The sequence below is a fragment of the Peromyscus californicus genome, unplaced genomic scaffold, assembly GCF_007827085.1.
Source record: "Peromyscus californicus insignis strain IS unplaced genomic scaffold, ASM782708v3 Scaffold_18__1_contigs__length_77618521, whole genome shotgun sequence".
NCBI classification, from domain to species: Eukaryota; Metazoa; Chordata; class Mammalia; order Rodentia; family Cricetidae; genus Peromyscus; species Peromyscus californicus.
The window spans coordinates 51693824-51716734 of NW_026294480.1; the positions used below are offsets into that span (position 1 = coordinate 51693824).

At 46.6% G+C, this 22911-nt stretch overlaps 1 protein-coding gene across 17 annotated transcripts in view; it reads right to left on the bottom strand.

The window, feature by feature from the left end:
- Window positions 1-3020: 3020 nt before the first annotated feature.
- Mast4 (microtubule associated serine/threonine kinase family member 4) overlaps window positions 3021-22911 on the bottom strand; it is a 590473-nt gene continuing 570582 nt past the window's right edge. For all 17 annotated transcript variants that reach the window (XM_052743383.1, XM_052743380.1, XM_052743379.1 and 14 more), the window contains 5 exons: window positions 22190-22419; window positions 21146-21268; window positions 12937-13073; window positions 9682-9863; window positions 3021-9392 (listed from right to left, as the gene is read on the bottom strand). In XM_052743383.1, the coding sequence (XP_052599343.1) occupies window positions 5446-9392; window positions 9682-9863; window positions 12937-13073; window positions 21146-21268; window positions 22190-22419 (4619 nt within the window). In that variant the 3' untranslated portion in view covers window positions 3021-5445. The remainder of the gene's footprint in view (window positions 9393-9681; window positions 9864-12936; window positions 13074-21145; window positions 21269-22189; window positions 22420-22911) is intronic.

Here is a 22911-nt window from a genome sequence, read left to right on the forward strand (position 1 = left end):
GGCCATACTAGTAGGAGCATAGAAGACAGTGGAGCTGAGGGTGATTTGAACTGTGGAGGCCTAGCTCAAGAGATTTCAGAGAAGAATTTTAGCATGTTGCCTAGAGGTCATTCTTGTGATATTTTGGTAAAGAATATGGCTACTTTTTGCCCTTGTCCAAGACATCTGCCTGAAGTTAAAGTGAAGAGTTTTGGATTAATTGTATTAACCAAGGAAAACTCAAAAAAGCCTAGTATTGACTCTGTTGTGTGCTCATTCGTGGTCACTCTTATTCACATCTGTAATAAAAAGGAGAAAGCTGAACAAGAAAAAGTACAAAATGTACAATTTGAGGAGAAATGTGATACCAGGAAGTGGAATGGGGCTAAGTGTTCAAGGAGATAAACATATTAAGAAATAGAATAAAGGGCAAGGCCCCACCCAGCTAAGCTTCCAACTCTGAAAAGAATTAAAGAAAAGTGAAAAGGAATTAAAGAAACATCTTAGCTCCAGGTGTGGTGATACACATCTAAAAGCATACAGATCTCTGAGTTGAAAGCCGGTCTGGTCGACAGAGTAAGTTCCAGGACAGCCAACCTTAGGAAGTGAAGGAAACCATGGAAAACAGAAATCTGGTGAAGATGTAATTGAACAAGGGGGCTATGTTTCATGCCCAGCAAGCAGCAGAACTTAGCACTTTGGACACATGGTTCTTGTAGCTAGAAGTTTTCCTGGTCTCACCCAGCACCAAGGTCCCATAGCCACTTATAAAATTCCTGTGTCCTGCCTGGTCCTACAACCACTCAAAAATTCCTGTGTCCTGCCTGGTCCTGCAACCACTCAAACCCAAGTAAACACACAGAGGCTTATATCAATTACAAATTGAATGGCCATGGCCTATGGCTCAGGCTTCTTGCTAGCTAGCTCTTAAATCTTAAATTAACCCATAGATTAATAAAAAATCTGTAAGTTGTCACGTGTCTGTGGCTTACCAGTTTGCTGGCATGTTGTTCCTTTGGTGGCAGCTGGCGTCTCTCTCCACCTTCTTCCTGTCACTGTTTGGATTTCCTGCCTGCCTCTAAGCTGCCTTGCCATAGGCCAAATGGCTTTATTTATCAACCAATCAGAGCAACACATATTCACAGCATACAGAAAAATATCCCCTATCAGGTTCTGGCTTTAGAGTCAAGGACACAAGAGAAAGGTTATGGAATTTCCCTCCATTACTAAGGAAAGCTGCTGAGGCCAGGCATGTAGCATGGGTGTCCCTGCACAGAGGTCCAGAGAGGCCATTGTATAAAGCTGTGAAGATGAAACCTGAATTGCCTTGGAGACCTCAAGATGTTGGAGATGCCAGAGCTATGGGATACCTGCCATGGGCAGCTACTAATAGGGAGGGGAACCAGCCAAAGAAAATGAAATATGTTGCAGTCAACAAAGCTGAAAGGAGTTGGAGATCTGAAGACTGATTTGACATTAGACATGGAGATGCAGAGTTTGGCGTTTGCCCAGCTGGTTTTCAGTCTTGCTTTGGTCCAGTATCTTTACTATGCTTCCTTCCATTTTGGAACATTAATATATATCCTATGCCATTATATGTTGGAAATATGTGATCTGCTTTTTTATTTTGATTTTACAGGGGATTACAGTTAAGAGATTGCATGAGTCTCAGAAGAGACTTTGAACTTTTGAACAGGGTTGAGACTATTATAGACTGTGGGGTCTTTTGAAGTTGGACTGAATGCATTTCTGCATTATGTTATGGCTACAGGCCTATGGGGGTCAGGAAGTGGAATCTGGTGGTTTGAAAAGAAATGATCCCCCATGGACTCGTGTTTGAACACTTGGCCCATAGGGAATGGCACTATTAAGAGGTGTGGTCTTGTTGGAGGTAGTGTGTCATTGTAGGGGCCAGCTTTGAGGTCTTATATGCTCAAGCTAGGCCTAGTGTGATACACAGTCTCCTGCTGCTTGCAGATCAAGATAAACTCTCAGCATCTTCTCCAGCACCATGTCTGCCTGCATATCTGCATTGTCCCACCATAATGATAATGGACTAAATCTCTGAACTGTAAGCCAGCCCCAGGTAAATGTTTTCCTTTATAAGAGTTGTTGTGGTCATTGGTGTCTCTTCACAACAATAAAGCCAAACTAAAACAAAAGACTAAGATCCAGGGAAACTCAGGAAGCTTACAGAGCCACTTAGGGGAGAGACTTTGATAGCCTACCAGCATAGAATAACTGTTTTTTTAAAACTGGTCGGACAGGTTTTTTGTTGTTGCTGCTGTTTTGTTTTACCAAAGAGAAATAATTTAGGTAGAAACTTGGGATGTGATTAGAGAAAGATGGGGAACACAGCGTGGTTTGAGGGAAGGAAGGAACATTAAAGAGAATGGGAATGCGTGTGTTTGGATTTTTGTATACGTGTGTTGACATGGGTATCCATGTGTGAGTAGGGAAATAAGGAAGGAAAGTAGTCTGATTTGAATTAAAAGGGAGTAGTGTTGGGGGATACTGGCCATGGGGGGTGGGGAATGGTCCACATAAGTGATGTTGGGAAGTAGTCTTTGCACTTAGCCAAGTAGCACCGGTGCCCCTCAAACCAATGTTGGGAGGATGTGGAAGCTACACCCTGGTGGTGAGGGTGAAAGGAAGATGGAAAACTATCCACCGTAGATTCTTCTGGAGGCCCGTAAGGGAGGTAGCAGGGAGAGGGGGTTTCTTAAATTGGGGGTCATGGTTACAGTGAGATTGTAGAACATGAGGCATCATGGGAGATGAGACCTCTTTCCTGGGAAAGTGGTGAGCAGGGGTGTATATGTTGGTATATTCTGTAAACAGAGGGTTGGGGGCAGAACAAAGCAGGAATAAGCTGGATTTCCCTTTAAGAACAAACTATTTGTGTAGGGCAAACAGACAACAGGCAAACCATCACACTCACCAGAAAGCATTCATGAAGAACCTGAGTGATCATCTGCAGTATGCTGGAAGGTGGCATGTATATGTACATATGGAAAAAAAGGACATCTAAAACGTATCAGTCATCTTTCATGCTAAATTTTTATTCAATGTTATGCAACTGCATAAGTATAAATATTTGTTCAATATACAACAATGATGACATTCATGGGGGGGGGGGATTTCTTGGAGAAAATGAGACTGCAAACACTTTATTGCACAGATCCTAACAAATCGAAGCTGGCAAATCTAGAGCTGGGGGTCCTACCGGGGGGCACATTTTACAACCACACAGAGACCGACCGACCGAGTAGAACACAGGAGGAAGTCTACCAGCTGGGTGGGGAGAGTCACGACAGCAGACGGGTATCACATGTGAGCAACCTTACGTCTTCCGTACTCATCCAAAATGCAAAAACGTATTTGGCAAAATGATAACACACTATACAAAATATACATAAAAATATCCTTTGTAAACAAGCAGCTAGTTGTGCTTTAAAGAAAAACCGGACAGTTAAAAAGCAAAGGCTGTAAACCATGAACTACCTCCTGGACAGACCTGTCCTGATGTCTGAGTGGAGAAGGATTGGGCTATGAGATCTGCCAACCAGATATGCATTATAAGCTTTGAGACCATTTTTTTTTTTTTTTGAGACCCATTTGAGTTCTTGTAAAAAATATTTGTTTGTTCTACAGTTTCACAAATGTGGTGATGGGGGGGAGGAGTGGCTAGAACTGTATGGGGTTGGGGCGACAGGTGTGAAGAAGACACTCCTTTTTCCTTTCTTTTTTCATCCCCCAACCGGCTTTGCAACAACAGGCAACCAAGCAGTCAGTGATGCAGTGATGCCTTTGTTTCTGGAGGGCTTACAGTCTGACTAGGTGATTTACAATCCACAGAGTGTGCTCACATAAACAAGCTTCTGGTGGAAAGAGACCAAGACACCCCCGAGGGGTCTGGTGCTAGATTCATTATTCAGCTGTAATTTTATTCTTCCTCTTACAGAACTAAGTCTTGCTATGGATCCCAAGCATCTTATAAAAACGTATCTGCGTTGTGCCTTAGTCCGTACTTCAGCAAGTGGCACCTTACAGTCCAAAACAAGCCATCAAAAAACCACGACAACAGAAACAAATCAGAAAAACCCTCAGCACTAAAATGATCTGACAAACTCTACATATTTCATGGTATACAAAATTTAAATAAGGCTTAGCAAAAGTAAAAAGGATGGTCACATTCAAGCACCAAATAGCTCCAGTCTCTTTGTTACAAAATGCTGCTCTTTATTAATACAGTAATTTTTTGCATACAAATAAAGAGATCGTGTTATGAAATGTATGGAGCTACTCGATGCATCAGAAATGAATGTGAAACCCAGGAACTTGCTAAAAACAGCAAGCTTCATCTACAACATAAGGCCCCAGCTATGTATTAAAATGTATCTGATGTCCTGATTATTCTTTAATATATATGCTATGATGCCAAAATCCACCCCCCATTTTTCCTTAACAAAAGCAAATTTAAAACCTCTTCCGATGCCTAATGCATATCACTCCATCTAAGTACTGGCAGATGTGTGTGCAACCAGCGGTTTTCCTGTTTCCTCAACGGGCAGGGCTGGTACAGCGCCGACCATAAAATGTGCTTCCTGGACTCACAGCATAAAGGCCTGAGGGTGGGAGCTTGGGAAGGAGGGGAAGAAAGGGCTGGCCTGCAGTGTGTTTCTAGTCCCTGTGTGCCCTCAGGTGAAGAGCAGACATATAACCCAGCGACGAGGACAATTGGCCACTTGGACCCTCGGGTCAAAATGTCCCCTACAAGGACTGTCAAATAGGTGCCTGGCTCCACCTGTCCTGGCCACTCCTAGTAGATGGGTCCAAATGCAGCAGCTCAGAAACACAGGTAGCCAGACTCAGTATGATCAGAGATCCTGGTTAAATATACACACAAAAACTCACCATCTACTGTATCTAGGGCTTTCTTTCATCCTTAACTATACCAATGGAGCCTTGAACTAGTCTCAAACCACAGACCAAAACACGTAGGTGGATGTGTACATACGCAATCATGGGTGGGTTTCTATTTTCACACATACCCAGCTCTGACCACTCTGCTTCATTACTACATTATGGTTAGGTGGTAAAACAAGTATCTTCATTCAGGAAAGCTTCATTCAACAAGGTGGTCAGCAGCGAGGTACACACTCTACATCCCGAACCAAACACATTGCTAGGTATGTACAGAGAGGCTTCCTCGCCAACAGTACACCGCTGGAAAGGCAGGTTTTGTACAAACACTATCTGGCAACAGTTTTACCGGTTACAACAGGGAAGGCATCTGGAAGAAAGTTCCCTTTTTCCATCTCTCCTCCTCCTCCTCCTCCGTGAACCTCCGAGCTCTTCTGGGAGGACATCCCCATACGGTGCTGGTTTGTGAGGCGGCAAAGACCCAGTTACACATATGCTCAGGCGGGGTCTCACAGCCCTGTCTGTCACCAAGGCTGCATGTTAGGAGGCCTTCTTGTGAGGACTGCTACGCACGCTCTCCTTGCTCCTCCTCTGCCGAACCACGAAGTCCTTCTCCGAGGAGAGAGGGAGGGAACAACGGTCTGTGCTTTGGGCTGGGGGTGCTCTGGTCACCTCCCTGCCCACGTTCTGTTTCCTGGCTGGGGGAGGTTGGGTAAGCTCTCTCCCTCTGGGTTCTCCTGTGGTAGCAGTTACGGACAGCGCCCTGTCCCGGTGGCCGGCTGTGCTGGGCACCTGTGGGTCTGGGGGCTGTGACTCCAGGGCAGAGCTGGAGAGGCGGAAAGAGGGCAGAGAGTCACTCTTTGTCATCTGGCTTCGGCCATCTCCCCCAGACTGGGACTTCCTGTGGTCCCTGCTGCTGGGGGCCGGGGATTCTGAGGTCCCCGCGATGGCCTTGGCCGATGAGGGGCTGCTGGTGACTGTGGTGGAGACCTCTCGTACTGCAGGCTGGGCCTCGGGAAAGCTGGCTGAATAGCTCAGAGACTTTTCTGGGGGGCCAGCTGAGCGGAGAGAACTCTGTGCAGTGGCAGAGGGTGACCGTTTCATACCGCTGGGCTTGCCTGTTTCAGCCAGTGGCTTCTGAGAACCAGGCCCTTTCCCCTTGGACTCTGAGAAGCCCTTCCCCATGCCCACGGCTGGCCTCTCTGGGCCTTTGAGTCGGGTCTCACCATGGTGGAGGGAAGGGCTGGCCTCCAGCTTGTAGCCCTCTGGGGCTGGAGCATAAAGTGCTTCTGTGCATTTCTTCCCATCTGCCTTCCTGTCCCCCGTGGAAGCTTGCTGACTTGGGCTTTTGTCTGTCTGTCTACACAGAGTGGGGCAGTCTTTCACAGTGGGTGGTTTGGGATGCTTTGGAGACAGGCTTTGTTTTTCACCAGCAGTGATAAGTTTCTGGTCTGCTGCGTCACTGCACCCTGAATGTCCTTGTCTGGGTGGATGCTTCTCCTGCGTCTCTTGGGGACAGCCTCCGTTGGCGGTTTTCAGTTTCGCGTCTGGAGGACTCTCTTCAGTGTGGAGTGTGATAGTGACCCGACCTTCTCCCTGCCCAAACACGTTGACCGCTTTGCCCTGGGTGGCCAGGATGGCAGGGAATATGTCCAAGGGACCCTTGCTGCCACCCTTCCCCTCTCTGCTGGAGCCGCCGCCCAGGGCTTGAGTGACAGTCTCTTTGCCTTTTGCAGACCCGGCACTCAGCTTCTGTGAGGAGAGGGACCTGTCTGGGTGCTTAGACTTTGAAGGGCTGGGGTCAGGGCCAGGCCGGGACTTAGGACTATGGCAGTCACTGTGCCCAGCACTGGCGGTGGCAGTGGTAGTGGTAGTGGTGATGGTGGTGGTGGCAGCAGCAGATCGGGGAGTGTCCTGGAGGCTGGTGTTCAGTTCTGTGGCAGCAGCAGCAGCGGCGGAGGCAGCAGGGTTGGTCCCCAGCTCCTTGGTCGAAGCGTGGCTTGGAGAACTGTGATGCTGCCAAGCTGCTGGGTTGGCCAGCTCTTTGGTGGTCAGGGGTTGTTGAGGGCCGTTGCCTCCCGGCCTTTGCAGGGCCTGTTCCTTCCTGTCGGGCTCCCTGGGAGTCTGTTTCTGCAAAGAGGGGGTGGTGGAGAGCTTCTCGCTCCTCTCGCCCTCAGTTCCTGGTGGCTGAGGAAGGTGCCTGGCAGCAGGAACTTCAGGTTTGGATTCTGTGCCTTCTCTTGCCCTGCCTACCTCCTTGTCATACGGAAGCCTGGCTGAGCGCAAGGAGTCCTCCCTGGCCAGGGGCTTTACCTCGTCTTGCCCATCTCTGTAGTGGGTTTTTGCACATGCCCATGTTTTCTCCATAGTCTGGGTCTGCATGTAGAAATCAGGGTGGGTCTTTCCTCCAGAAGGGAGGCTTTTGGAACTGTCACTAGCTTTCCCAGTCTCTGCAGGACACAGCTTCACACGGGGGTCTCTGTATACATTATCCCTCAGGGCAGAGCACTCACTCTTCACCTTTTCAGATGGTTCCTTCAGATATGGCTTCTCCTTTGAGGAGATCCCTTCCGGTGGGAGCTGGGCACGTATACCCAGCTTTGCTGGGTCAACATTGTGTAGGGTCTGCCCAGGGCCAGGGAGGACCTTGGTGTCACCAGAGCGGTCTTGGTGTTTGGTGGGACTCCCCTCTTTCTGCTGGAGGTGGCTCTCTGTGACAGCTGCTGTGTTCCTGGTAGCAGGGTGAATAACCTTCCTGTCCTGCTTTGACTTTGGTTCTGGCCCAGGAGCTGCAAGGGAGTCCTGGAGACCCCGGCTTGGAGGCAGGAACCGAGGCTCCAGCAGGTAAGATTTACTCACCTTCAAGCTGGTGGAGGAAGGCTCTCTCAGGCTGGTGGAGTCACTCTTTTTCCCACTGCTACTGGGAAGGGCGGGTGGCCCCGAGGATCCCGTGTGGACACCTGGGCTGGGGCTCTGTGCAGGCTCTGGGGAAGGCAACTCTGTTTTGGAGGCATGAGGTCCAGACAGGAGAGCAATGTCCAGTGTGCCCTCAATTGGCTTCAGGCATGAAACTGACCTGCCCTCCAGCTTATACTCAGAGGGGCTCTTCCTCACGGGGGACTCGGGAGCAACGAAGCCTGGTTTCTCACCTCCATTCTCTACCCGGCCAGCTAAGGCTTTGAGAGGGACAAAGGAAACAGCACTCATCTGAGATGTGTGGGTACTGTTGATGAATGCCCGGCTCTCAGAGGCTGGCATGGTCTCCTGCTGCCCAGCCATGGGCCGAATAGGGTTCCCTGGCAAGCACTCATGGGCGCTAGATGTCATCTTGGGTTTCAGGATGGCACAGTGACTGTCATCTTTGTCATCCAGGGACATTTTCTTTCGGAGGTAATCAATATTAGCCAGCTTGCTGTCTGGTTTCTCACTTCGAAGGAGCTCTTTGGCCTGGGAGGCCTTCTCTGTGTATTCACCCTTTCCAGGAGTGGGCCTGTCAGGGATGTGATACATACTATCCTGGAGGGTGCTAGAAGCCGAGGCCCGTTTAAAGTCACTTAGAGACTGGCTGTGCTCCCCAGGTGCCAGGCTGCACACCGCCCCGTCTGAGGTCGCCCCTTCAATGGCCCGAACGCTGGCCTGCTTGTGAAGTGTGTCCTTCAGCAGGCTGCCCCCAGAAGGAGACTCTGATGTTGTGTTCTCAAAATGACCTGACCTTTCCAACCCCTTGGGGTACACTTTCTTCTCTCTCTCCTCCAGTCTGAAGAGAGCATAGTTTTCTGAATCGCCACCGAGGCTGTGAGGTTTCTGGTGGGATTCATGTTTCTCTTCCGGTTTCTTCACTATGACCTTGGCCTTCAGCTTGTCCCGGTCCAGGTCGTCCACAGATTCCTGCCTGCCCAGCTTCCGGGATACAGGGCGTTTCAGACAGCCTTGTTCCACTGGCCTGGCCCGACTGAGGGAAGGCGCGTCACATACATTCTCCTCCAGGCTCTGCAATGTCACATCCCGCTGGCACTGATCCCTCTGCACCTCCTCTTGTGTCACCTCCAGGCTGTGCTTGCGGGAACACAGGTGCTTCTTGTCGCTGCCATACGAGGGTGACAGCTTTTCCTCAGACTGTACCCGCTTCAGCAGCGGGGAGCGGGGCGGCTCTGCACTCTTGGGCCTCACGATGTGTCTGACGATCGTGGGGGGAGAGTGCATCTTGCTAGGAAAGGCCTGGGTGATCTTGGCGTTGCCCAGTGAGTGTCCCAACAGCGGGGATGGTGAGCGCTGAGGGGAGGTAGGCTGGGGGGGGGTTGGAGAGGGTGTCCTGGCCAGAGGGGAGAGTGGGATGCTGCCAGCTGACTTCCGCCTTCCAGAGCGGTATCGCTGGCCACTGAGTTTGGGGGCCAGGCCATGGAGGGTGCTGGGCCGGATGTGCCCTGAACCTGCTGGAGAATTGGGGGCGCTTGAACTTGGTGAGCTGCTCTGGGAAGAATTTGTACCTGTGAGTAGAAAACATGGGACTGTGAGAAACTAGATGTTTTTCCTTTTCTTCCTACACTTCTGTCTCAGAAGTTCAGGGAAGGCATCTCAAATATGCCTCCCCACAGCCCTATTACCCACTTTATTCTAATAGTCAGAATGGTCCCCAATTGTGTCCTGAGTGCTGTCTGTCACATGCCAAATTCAGCCTGTTTTATCATCCTTGCCTGGCTTTTATGCCTTCCAGGACATAAGGAAGATGTCCTTTCCTTTCCATTTTCTAAGGCTGCCTAGGCTAGATCTACTCACCTGATGGGAAATCAGGGGTTGAGCGATAGCTGGGTGTTGGAGATCGTGGGGACAAGCTGTGAGTAGGGGAACCCGGGAGGCTCTCTCCAGATGACAGGGATCGGTTCAAGCAGGAAAAACTCCGGCTGGTGTGGAGTAGAGGAGAAGGCTGCTTGGCTAACTTCTTGAAGAGAGATCTCCTCCTGAGCGGAGACAGGAGCACAGGGTCAGAATGTACGTTCAACAACAACCCTCGTGACAGCCACGTCTTCAATCCCACCACCGTCACACAGTGACATGACAGCCGACCTACAAAATGCCACTTCTGTACTGACAACTTCCTCGTGGCTTAGGAGACCGACAGTAGGCAGGAAGGATCTCTTAATTCCAAACAGCAAGAAATAGTAAAGTAAGACCGTTATAAAATATGAAAAGCCTTCACTCTGAGTACGCTCATGCCTTGTACTAGCACGACTCAAGATGAGAGCTTTTCTTCCCATGACTCTTGTCTTGGGTGTAGACTTACTTTAAGGTAGGAGGTTTTGAGCAGCGTTTTTCATTTGTGAAGGACTATTGGCTGGGCTTGTTCCACTGGGGACTTGTAAATATGCCCAACACAATATATGCTGTGTCTTTACATGGGAAGCATGGAGCAAGGAGAAGCTGAGGCTGTCGTATCAGTGGGCAACAGATACAAATGTGCATTCAGTGTTAAAAGAGTTCATTATAAGAAAAATGTATGAATGCTCATGGCTTTTCAATGCAGTAACTGTACATGGTTCTTTTTCCAAAGGGGCCTAGGACAGCCCTGGTAGTTGTTACAATGCTAAACATTAAAATATTTTTCCGATGTAACCTGAAGAAAATGGAAATACGAAGTGCCCCCCTCAAAAAACCCAGAGTGATCCTAGAACCTGTCTGAAAGGAAAATTAAGTGCATTTGGGATCAAACAACAGATAAGGGGTTAGAGAGATGGCTCAGCAGTTAGGAACACTGGCTGCTCTTCCAGAGGACCCAGGTTTGATTCTCAGCGCCCACATGGTGGATCACGACCATCTCTACCTTCAGTTCCAGGGAATCTGACACCGTCTTCTGGCCTCTGTGGGTACCAGGCAAGCGCATGGTGCACAGACATCCATGCAGGCAGAACACCCATACAACATAAAAAAGAAGTCAGCTATAAACTTGTGAGGAAGCACCCCACTTTCTTCTGTCTCCAGAGGGACCACCTTCGACTCTCTTACCTGTTTCTATTTCTGTCTCTATAGTGTATAGAACTCTCTGTAACTCATATGCTTACATGGTTATTTTAGTTTTTCTAGGCTCGGGGCGTATCTGTTGATATGCAACCATGGAAAATGAGAAACTGAGTCAGGAAGCATCAGCCTGCAATCCCAGTGCATTCTAGTGCATTGGAAGGCTGGGGCAGGAGGATCCCAAATTCAAGGCCTGTCTAGGCTACAGTGTGAATCCAAAGCTACAGAGTCAATTTAAGGACAGCCTAGGAAACTGGGACTCTGTCTCAAAACAAAACAATGACCAAAAATAAAAAGGAAGTTGAGGATGTTGCTCAGTGGTAGAACATTTGCCTATGTGCATGAAACCTAGGCCCAATCCCCAGCACTTAAGCAAAAGAACCCCAAAGCATTAAACTTCTAAAGTCACCTTCTATCTTCTGACACTCTCTCTATGCTGTCCCTCTCCTACTGGCCCTAAGATATCTAAAGCAAAAGTATCCCAAACACCTCCCCCCCCAACCTCCAGTTTGATTACTTAAATGGCTCTTGCACATGTAACTGGTTTTCCTGGCATTAATAAAGCACTTTCATTAGCTCATTCCTTTTACATTTCTATCCAGAAGTCTTAGCGTGATGAGACTCTCAGGTTCAAGTGAACAAAGGATCATGACTACGGCAGCTCAAAGGAGCCATACCCAGACCGGAAAGAAACAACCCTTCCCAGCGCACAGGTTCACACATGCTTTAGTCTGTGGGTAGAACTTCCCACACTTGCCTATCCGCCACTGTGCGTCACTTCATTAGATTTCAGTTAGACAAAGCTCTGTTATTCCAAGACTTATTTGAAAGGTTTAAAGATGCAGTTATTTTGTTGTGATATATGACCTTAAAAAACAGACAAGCAAAAAAAAAAAAAGGCCTCCTTAATCACATAAAGAACATTTTAACTGCAGATTCCATGTACAAAACTGCCTGCTGGTCAAGTGTATCAAATCCAACTATCCTGAAATGACATCTAAAGGCTTAAGCAAACAACCAATGACAAAACAAAGGGAAATAAAAATACAGCCGAGCTGATGAGATGGCTCGGCAGGTAACGGTGCTCGCCCTACAACATGACCAGCTGTGGCCAACAATCCCGTGAGCCTATGGTGGGAGGAGAGAACTGGCTCCCCAAAAGTTGCCCTCTGATGCACTGTGCTATGTGTGCGCCTATGTACAGACACACAAACCAATAAATATATTTTTTTAAAACCCAGGTGATGGCTCTTCTTGATTGTCAACTTGACCACATCTGGAACTTAAACCCAAAAAATGGAGGGCAAACCTGTGAGATTTTTCTTTTTCTTTTTCTTTTTTCTTTTCTTTTCTATTTCTTTTTCTTTTCTTTTTCTTTTTTTTTTTTTTTGCTTAATTTGAATCCACTTCTAATCTGGATCTTTGAGTTAGGAAGATAGGCCTTTAATCTGGGCCACACCATCTGCTGGAAGCCTATAGAAGGACACGGAAGAAGGAAGCTTTTGCTCTTTGCCTGCTGGTCCTCGCCTTGCTAGCACGTCCATTCCTTCACTGACATTGGAGCCTGGTTCTTTTGAGATTCCAGCATGTACTGAAGACCAGCTAGGACAAATTTCCAGCCTTGTGGACTGAGGAAATACTGGATTCTTGGACTTTCCAATCACAGCCAGTCATTGTTGGATTAGCTGGACTGCCGCCTGTAAGTCATTCTAATAAATCCCCTTTCTAAGTTCATTCTGTAAGTTCTGTTAGCCTAGAGTCTAGAGACCCCTGGCTAGTACAACCAGGAAAGGACTTTTCATGGTGTCCACACATGCTAAAGAAAACAGCAAACTTTTTACAGTGAGGGCCAGTAATTCTTTCTGCTATACATGGAATGCATTAAACTTTAATGTCTACTGTGAACTGTGGTCTACCATTTCTCATAGAGAACTACCTTTCCCATGCATACTTGATAAGGAATACGGTTTATCCAGCACAGGTGGCTATGAACCTTTCAAGAAGGCTGACCCAACTGACCTTTCTAGACTTTCCTTCTTCTTCGACTTCTTGCTCCTTCTCACCATCCGGCTCTTGTAACTGTTCCTTCTGGCTGGTCCTGTTTTGATGGATGTGTTTTCAAACGGGGTGGTGGTGATTGACACCTTATTCCCACTCTATAAATAAAGAGATGAGGCAGTATTAAAAAGAAGTGCTGTGAAGAAGCAAGATCAGAACTAAGAGATTCAAAGACAAGTAACAAGATAAGTGCGTCGTGTAACGGGGCCTTCCATTGCCAAATAACGTCACAGTCAGCAAAGTCCTGACAACCCAAATGGGGTGGAAGGCAAAGTGACAAGTCTCTTTAGTGAGTGGCTGTGGTGGGAGTCCACATATTCCACATATCTGAGTCAAATCCAAGCTCCAAATATTAGCCGGCTGCTTGCCCTACATGTACTAGCTACCAGCAGAACCTGCCATCTCCTGGAGCTCAGCAGAGGAGTCAGTGAGAGTTTGCAAAGCCTTTAACACCGAGTGTGACACATGGAAAGGACTCTATAAATAACAGCTATCTTCATCCATATGTATTAAATAGCAATGTGCCCAGTAGCTGTCTGGTCTTGCTTGATATATTTTCCTCCTTTCTCTGTTTCATGTTTTTCTTTGACCTAGAAATCATAGGGCGACAAAACTGAATGAGACTTTTATTTGTAATGATGTTGGAAGGTTCCTTTTCTTATTGTCATAAAGCCCGGCAGCTTGCAGAGCTGGGAAGTATGTGCCAGGCCATGGGGAAGGTTCTCTTTAACCAGGGCAGGCGCAGTGACATGATTCCTGGTGGGTCTCTGTGTCCTTTCTCTGCATCTTGGGATGGGGCTTGCTAGGCAGGCCCGAGGGATGAAGGTGAGCACAGGGTCCGCAGCTAGGCATAGGGATGCCTCATCTGGTGGGCAGAGGCTCTGGCTCCTACAGTCTCTCCTTGAATGTCATCATAGCCAGAGGATAACCACATTATTTCAAAGTCAGAGGTGGCTGTGATAAACTTGAAGGGAGAAACAGTCCAAGAACATGGGCTTTTTAAAAGGTCCTTGGCAGAAAGATGCTGAAAGTTAAGCTCTAAGCCACACCAAACCATGGGAAGATAAGTGCTGTGGGAATAGGAGACTGGGAAAGCAAATCTCTGCTTCACCGAGAATCTACCATCTTTCTCCCTGATTGGGAAATATCCTATGCTATTATAGGAAGAAAATTATAAAGCAAAAATTAAAAAAAACCAATGAAATCTCCACTGAACTACCATTGGTAATATTTCAATCTATTTCCTGCTGGGTTTTAATTGTTTTTGAGGAGGAAGGGCGGGAATCAGACCTAGGGCCTCGGTGCATGCAGAATAAGCACTCTGTCATTAAACTACAAAGCTGTCATTCCTAGTCCATCCTAGTCTCTCTTTGGGCATGATAAATCTATGCACATCTTATAAACTATTTTCATATTGGATTTGTAGCTTTCTATTTTCCATTTCACATGTCTGAAAACCTCTCATCATTAAATACTCTCTAAGGACATGCTTTGTATCGGTTGCCTGCTGGTATCTCGCCACTGTTACTCTTTTCTGGTTTTTAGTTCTATGAGTTGATGGTCCATTAGTTATTTATATTTCTTTAGGGCAGTGGCTCTCAACCTTCCTAATGCTGTGACCTTTTAATACAGTCCCTCACGTCATGGTGACCCCCAGCCGGAAAATTATTTCGTTGTTGCTTCATAACTGTAATTTTGCTACTGTTATGAATCGTAATGTAAATATCTGATATGTGACCCTGTGAAAGGGCCAGGTGACCCTGGGGGTTGCAACCCACAGGTTGAGAATCATTGCCTTACAGACCGCTTTGTTCATGCTTCAGTCTAGTATTGAAAAGACAGCATTTTATTATTGCCTTCATAGTTCTTTACATATCATTTTAGAAATATAATCTCACACTTAATAATAGATTTGCAGAAAATATTTTAGGCAGATGGAGCTTGAATTCCCACAGAAAGATGTTATGTGTCTTACATGCAAATGCAAAACTTTTCAAAGTTTACATTTACTTTAATGGTAGAGATTGGCCTTCTAGTTTTTGAAAAGGAAAATTCACTACTGGAGATTTTTGGAAGGAGGTCTTCATATACTGAATGAACCTATGACGACATCAGACTTTCATGATGGATGAAAGGGAAATAAAGCAGCTGGGAAGCATCTTTCATTGGTGTTATGATCACTAGGCTGTCTTACCCCATGAGCCACTGGGCCTGTATTCAAGTGCATTTCAGCATTGGGTCTGTTTTTTTTTTTTTAAAGCGGAGTCTCACACTGTAGTCCAGGCTGGCCCAGAACTCACAATGTAGCCCAAGTTGGCCTCAAACTTGTGGCAGTCCTTCCTCTTCAGCCTCCAGGGGGCTGGGACTTTTATATCTTTGTAAGAGTCTAACAATGCCATCTGGTGTCTTAAAAACACAATTTAGGTTTTAAGCCATTTCCACATATCTCTATTTTTATACCCAAGGGTTGGGTCGCCACTCACGAGGTGAGAAAGGACTGTCACCCTGGGATAGTAGATAATGACAACAGTTCCAAGGACCCCGAGATTCTTGTTCTCAGCGTCATTGTGGTAAGTGGAACAGTGGAACATTCACTGAGAAATGGAGACAGAAGCATGATAAAATTGTATAAGATAAATATGAATATTTCTCATTATTTCTACTAAGAAGGTGCACGGCTTGCTGACTCAGCACGTTGCAAGTCCTGAATAAATACCTCCTTTGACAATAACTAAACCTACTTTTTCTTTGTTTCCACACATAACTTTTCAAAAAGCAGTTCAGTTGACTGATGTGCATACAGCACAGACAGCCCCTCTAATAAGAAATACACAGCCGGGCGGTGGTGGCGCACGCCTTTAATCCCAGCACTCGGGAGGCAGAGCCAGGCGGATCTCTGTGAGTTCGAGGCCAGCCTGGGCTACCAAGTGAGTTCCAGGAAAGGCGCAAAGCTACACAGAGAAACCCTGTCTCGAAAAAACAAAACAAAACAAAAAACAAAAAAAAAAAAAGAAATACACAAGATACATAATGCAAATATTAGAAACATCAGGAAAAATGGTAAATGAAAAAAAAAATGGGTGCTATTTGTGAAGCCTGCCACCTGGTGGATCCACCTAGCTACAGCAAGAGCTATATGAGCTACCGCAACCTGATGAATGAGGAACCTCTTAGAGACAGTGAAAACTTTGAAAAAACAATAACAACAACAGCAAGAAAGCAAAGCAAACTGCTACATGTCCAGTTCATTCACTTTTACCTGAAACTCTTTTTGCGCATAGTGCCCAGTGGGAGGGAAATGATTTGAAGTTGGCTGAACTGAGTACAGTAGCTGAAGTCAGGCTATCAAGGTCTCCGTCTGGCTTTGTCGGTTTACTCATTGGCCTTAGGGTAATTATTCACTGAGGACCACTGTTTCTGTCTGATGTTCCCGGTAGAGCTCAGCTGGGGGGCAGGATCTTCCTGCATCATCCTTTGTGTTTGGGGCCCTGACTCTCCTCCTCCATCCTAGCTCCAGCCTGCTTGCACACCTCATCCCTATGAACCAAGGCTACAACCCACTAGGCTCACTGTGTACTGCAGACTTGAGACCCACCCACCCACTTCCCGACCCTCTTTCAAGGCCTGCACAGACTGACCCCCAGTTCTCACAGGCTCTTTCCGTGCATGCCGGTACAGAGCCATCTTTCTTTCTTCTGAGCTTCTGCCATGTTTACAGTCTGTTCCTTATGTTTCCTGCTTTGATTCAAGGCTGGTGTTGCCACTGCTTCCTGCTGTGAGCACTAGACAGTGAGGTACTGGTAATTAGATGCATGTGCTGGAGCAGTGTGCGGTAGACGTTGAAAGCGCAGCCCCTGAATCACACTGCCTGGATAGAACCCACCCTCCGAGCAGATGGGGGTGGCTGCCTTGTTCATGTCTCTCTACTTTGGTTTTTGTGTCTGGAAAATGGGGACACTTCTTTTTACATCATCTACCTCAAGAGAATAAACGAGGATGACATGAGTGTGTCTAAAACACAGCAGAGCCTGGTGGGGGCCAGGTACTCGTGCTTCATTAGCTATGTATGTTGTATGTGTGCTAATGCTGTGTAGGATCGTGTGTGTATAACATGTAAGGTCAGAGGACACCTTGGATGGCTTTTCTCAGCTACTGTCTACCTTGTTTTTGATACAAGATCTGGAAATTCACTAACTAGGCTAACCTGGCTGGCCCACAAAACCAGACAGAGCTCTTTCTGTCTCTGCTTCCCCAGTGGTGAGATCACAAGTGCCACTGTACCCAGATGTTTCCCGCCCATGACTCCAGATCAATGGTTCTCAACCTGTGGGTTGTGACCCATTGGGGGGGGTCACAGATCTCTTGCATATCAGATAGTTACATTAATATTCATAACAGTAGCAAAATTACAGGTATGGAGTAGCAACAGAATAATTTTATGGTCGGAGGGTGGCAGCATTAGGGAAGGTTGAGAACCACTGCTCTAGAGGCTCAAACTCAAGTCCCCATGCTCGCAAAGCATAGTACTTTACCAACTGAACTATAACCTCAGCTCCCTGTTACCTATTTTTCTGTGTTGCTTCTGTTTTTACATGACTCATTCTTTAGCCCAAAGCTCTGGATATATCAGCATCTTAATAAATATGGGAGGATGACAGTCATGCTATTTGGTTGTCCCAACTCCATAATTGAGGAGCTCCCTAGAGTTCCTGGAAAGGAAGTTACTGAACCACATGGTGGCGAGGCCTAGAGATTCTCTGATGCATCAGGAATTTAATCAAAGCAATCTGGCCGAATGGCATGTTTCCTCATTGCAGAGGGTAATCCTGACATGTTATCATTTGGGCAAGGGCTGGAACTAGGACAGTGTGGTCTCCATCTATGACTGGAGGGTAAAGCAAGACCATGACCTTCTTTTAGAAAGATTGAAGCTATCCTGTGATCGAGTTCTTCTGGAAGGGAAGGTAAAAGGAACTGAGTGGAGGCCATGATCATCCACTTATCCTATCCCATCAGTCTACTCTGCTGACGGCTGTTGGATCAGCCTCCCCATACATGTAAGCTGGAGCTTCCACAGGAGATCTCCTTTGAAGCTGTAAGAGAAAATGAGACCAAACGTGCAGCGGTGGAATGTAGAAAATGCTCTGTGTCCTCTGCAAAAATATACATAGTTCTTGTGATTCTACACAGCCCTATGAGTGATCTTTCCGTAAAGCTGCCACAAGATGCTGTAAATACTTAGTACATATAAAGGATCATGGAAATGGCAGCCAAGAATCCAACAGAGCTGCCGCCCTGACGTGAAGCCAGCCATTGCAGGCAGAAGCCCATTGCCGAGACTAGTCACTTTACGCTCTTTGTTCAAGAATTGCTGGTTAAATTTGGAAGAAAGCTGCATGATTACACAGTTCGCTGGGACGGTAATTAAATCCCTTGTATCCCCTTTGTTTCATTACACTAGTTACTGCTCTTGAGTGCTTCCTTTATGAACAGAGGCAGGCTCTACTGCCTGGATGGGTGACAGAGCATGCTATGGCTTCAGAGGATGCCAAGGCATGGTACACTCCAGCATGCTTACGTTCCTTTAGCGGTCCACAGTGACTGTACCCAGTGATGGAGCTGTAGGTTGTAGAAGGTGACCATAGACACTAGGTGAAGTAAAATTTCACACAGGGGACCAGCTCATTTGGTAAAGACATTTCCAAAAGCCTTTGGTGGAGGGGCTACATATCCAATTTTACAGAAGCAAGAAGAGAGATTTGGAAATTCAGAATCATCTTAAGATATAAAATCAATTCAGCTTATTTTTTTCTTCTTCCATAAACATCTGTATGCTATGAAATAAACACAGGCTGAGGTAGGAGCTATTTTGCACATAGCATACTACTGTTATGAAGAATGCAAGGTGTGTATATCTGTGTGTGTGTATGTTATATGTTACTATGGTGGTTAATTTGCTTCCTTATCAATCTGACAAAAACCAGGGCAATCTAGGAAGAGGAACCCTCAACTGAGGAAATGCCCCCATCAGATGGGTCTGTGGGAGATTTTCTTGGTTACTGAATGATGATGGGGAGCAGAGCCTGGTGGGGCAGTGCCACCCATGGGCAGATGGTCTTGGGGCATACACAAATGAAGGCTGACGAAGCCCTGAAGCACAAGTCAGTGAGCAGTGTTCCTCCATGGCCTCAGGTGCAGACCCTGCTTCCAGGTTCCCGCCCTTACATCTCCTCATGATGGACTGTAAGCTCTCTAAGCTGAAAGAGACCCTTTCGCCCCAAGTAGCTTTTGATCATGGTCTTTATCACAGCAACAGGAAAGCAAACTAATTTAAATTCCTTTTGCTTAAAAAAAAAAAATCACTGCTCTAAGGCACCGGTTGGATGAGCGAATTATTCTCCAGGGCCAAAGAACCTTGGAGGTAGTGAGCTGTTTCGTCTGCTGCTCTCAACAGTCTCCACAAAACTGAAAGACTCACACTCTGGATCTAGGAGACAAATGCTTGACCGTCATTCCAGGCTCTCATCACAAGACGGGACCACAGGATCAAAGACTGTGGGTGAGGAGGCTCTGGAGGCTCAGTAACCTGTGTTTCCTCTTGACTTTGTCCTTAGGTGGTCTAAGACAGCTTCAGGTGGCTTTCACAACCAGGACCCCAAAGTCAGCAGTTCCCTGCAGCCTCCCATCTCTGGGATGCTTAACGGGGAATGTTATCCCGCCCTTGCTGGAGAACTTAAAAGGAAAGGATTGTTGCATCGAACTGAAATACTTGGACCAGAAGTAGCTATGTGGTCCTGTCTTCCCGTGGGCACATTTGGACATAAAATGAACCGCAGCATCCTCCTTTACTGACCCCTAAACCCAAGGCCAATGTTTTAATTAGCACCATGAGTTAATCAAGAGCACTAACAGATTTCTATCTCCTAGCTCACCCTGGACCTTAGGATGCAGAGACTATTGCTTCTGGAGCCTGGAGCAGACTCTAGATAGTGTGAGCCTGGAGGTTGACAGGGAAGGGAGGAGGAAAGGCATTTACATGTGTCTGTCTTTGAAAGCCTTGCACACCCACTCTTCTGCCTTCACGTTCCACATCAGTGTTTCTCCCCTGGCATGCCTCTCCTTTCTCCTAGAATGTTCTCTCCAGAATCACAATGTTCCTCTCTATGCCCCAGCCTGGGATAATTTAGTTGTTTTTCTCATATACATGTCTTGTACTCACTGACAGCAAAGAACATCCCTTAGTCTCTGTATCAACAATATGAGGTCTCAAATGTTATTTAAACCATGCATAGGGGTTTACAGTTGTACACATTCATCCTCTATCTCCCTAATGGGTTTTTTGATGCTCAAATCTCTCTGGCTGGTCACGAAGTAAGAGGTTGCCCCAAAAAATGTGTAAGGAAGGGACTGAGATTCTCATCTCAGATAAAGCAGCCTTTTCCTGAGAAAATTTAAAAATCAAATTCAAGTTCAGCTAATTTTATATCTTTGACTTTGCATTCTGGAGTTAGCGGGTAGTGAATCAAGACTCTCAGAAGACCGTCGCAGAGGATGAATGTGCACACCACTCTCTGTTTCTATCCCTGCTCTCTGGGATCTGATGCCACAGGCTCCATTTGATGCTCCTTTTAAGTAAGAACTGACCCCCATGGAAACTGAACTTAGACATGTGTATGAGACGGGGGGGGGAGCCTCGAAACTGCCAGGGCCATCCTTCTACTTATCATTTAGAGCGCATGTAAATACGTCGAAAGTTCTGTCTTTAAAAGGAGTGCCAGCTCTTAAACAAAACCTTTAGAGCTGCCTTCATGGTCAGACAGCACCGTTTCCTCCTGTACTGGAGTAACATCTTCTGAGGTTCACCCTCAGGACTGGCGGGTCCCACATGGAATCTACTAGGCGACTATAAACAGAGAATTCGTGTAAGACTGGAAGACGGGTAGTGGAAGCAAATATCGGTAGTCAGAGTGCAGGTTCAAGGGCGCCTGTTCACAGCACGAAACCAGAGAGCTCATAACAGCTGTGGCTCGTATCAGACTTCTGAGTGCTACATCCCTTCCCCTGGTGGGACTGACAGTGGGGCCATGCCACAGAGAACCTGATCTCACAGTGCTGATTCCTGAGGGTTACCTACTGCCTCTCCATGGCCAGGACACAGGAAAAACAGTACCTTCAACAGAAGCTCGATGACTTCAGTGTGGACGAGTCCATGGACCGGCTCTCCGTTGATGTGTGTGATCAGATCCCCAGCCTTTAGTCCCGCGTGGCAGGCAGGACTCCCTTCTTCTACATTCTACAGTCCAAGAGGAGAGGACATATTTGTAAGCAAACACATGACAACCCAACACCTACTGTTTCTTCTGTCAGGATATTCTGTCACCGTGTGAATGATCCCATGCTCCTAATAGGAACTCAAAAAGGCATGGCCCCTGTTCCAATATTGTTCTAAAACAGGATAATTCCCATGTTTCTTTAAAACAGTCTCAAGTGAGCAAGAATGTAATTTTTGAAAAACAAAGCTAGAAAAAAGAAAAGAAAAAAAAAAGAAATGTAAAGGACAGGGGCTGGAGAGATGGCCCCACAGTTAAGGGTACCACACTTGCAGGGGATCTGAATTCAGTTCCCAGAACCCATGGTAGATGGTTCACAACTGCCTCTTAACTCCAGTTCTGGGGTATCAAAGGCCTCTGGCCTCTGTGGGCATTTGCACTCAGACATACATGTAATTAAAAATAAAATAAACCCCCTTTTTTAAAGGACAATAAAGGGATATGAAGAAGATTGTTTTCATGTTCACCAGATTGGTACATAAGAATGGGCAGGCAGGCAATCACAGAAACTGGGCAGAGTTAGGAAAACTGACTAGTTGGGGAAATTCCTAATTCTACCATAGAAATAAAGAAAAGAGCCGGGTGGTGGTGGTGCACAACTTTAATCCCAGCACTGTGAGTTTGAGGCCAGCCTGGTCTACAGAGTGAGTTCCAGGACATCCAGGGCTGTTACACAAAGAAATCTTGTCTTGAAAAGGCAGAAAAAGAAAGAAAGGAAAAAGAAAAGATAAAAATAGAGAAAAGAACACTAAAAGGAAAAGACAATGGGTCCCACAGGCCACAGAAACAGGAAACACATCAGCATCCACTATGCTTTGGTCAACAGTTGCACACTCTAGGCCAGTCGAAAAGGAAAACTGGCAAGAACGAAGCTCTGCTCTCACCCAGACGATGTGGTGCACCGTGTAGATGTCGCTGTCTCCCACGTACACGCGGATGGCGCGGATGGTGAATCCATAGTTCTTCCCTGAACTGTGGATCACAATGGGCTGGTGGGGACTGGCGGATGCTGCTGAAGAGTCTCGGCTGGGAGAGGAATCCCGTGAGGAGGAAGGGTCCGAAGACAGGGAGTGTGGAGACATTGGACTTCCCAATGGAGACACAGCAAACATATCTGCCACAAAGAAGCCAGCGTCAAAGTGCATCCAGGGCACAGCCACCCTCCCCATGGGGAGCCCCACCACACTCAGGAAAACAAAGAGTGATCCTGAAGCAAATCCCTTGTTTCTAATGGTAAAAGATGAATGCATAAAAAAATGCTTGTATCGGTAACTAGCTTGGGTGTGAAACTCAAGCCTATTGAGGGAAGATCAAAAGGGTTTTTCTTGTTTAATGTTTCAATTAATACCCTAAAATTAAGAATTTTTAGTTTTTCTACACAGAGTTTGCTGGTTGTGGTGTCTTTAAATTATTTCAGTGAAATAAATTGTTTATAGATGCATGTATTTATAGTGTATCTCTACAAGAGCAGACTATGTGTACAACGATATATACTCTTCTCCAAATCTTATACTAAACAATCTAACGTGATTCTCCAAACACACGGCAGGAAACAGGGATCAATTACCAGCTGCTTTTTGCAATGTTACTGAGCTAGTACTTATTA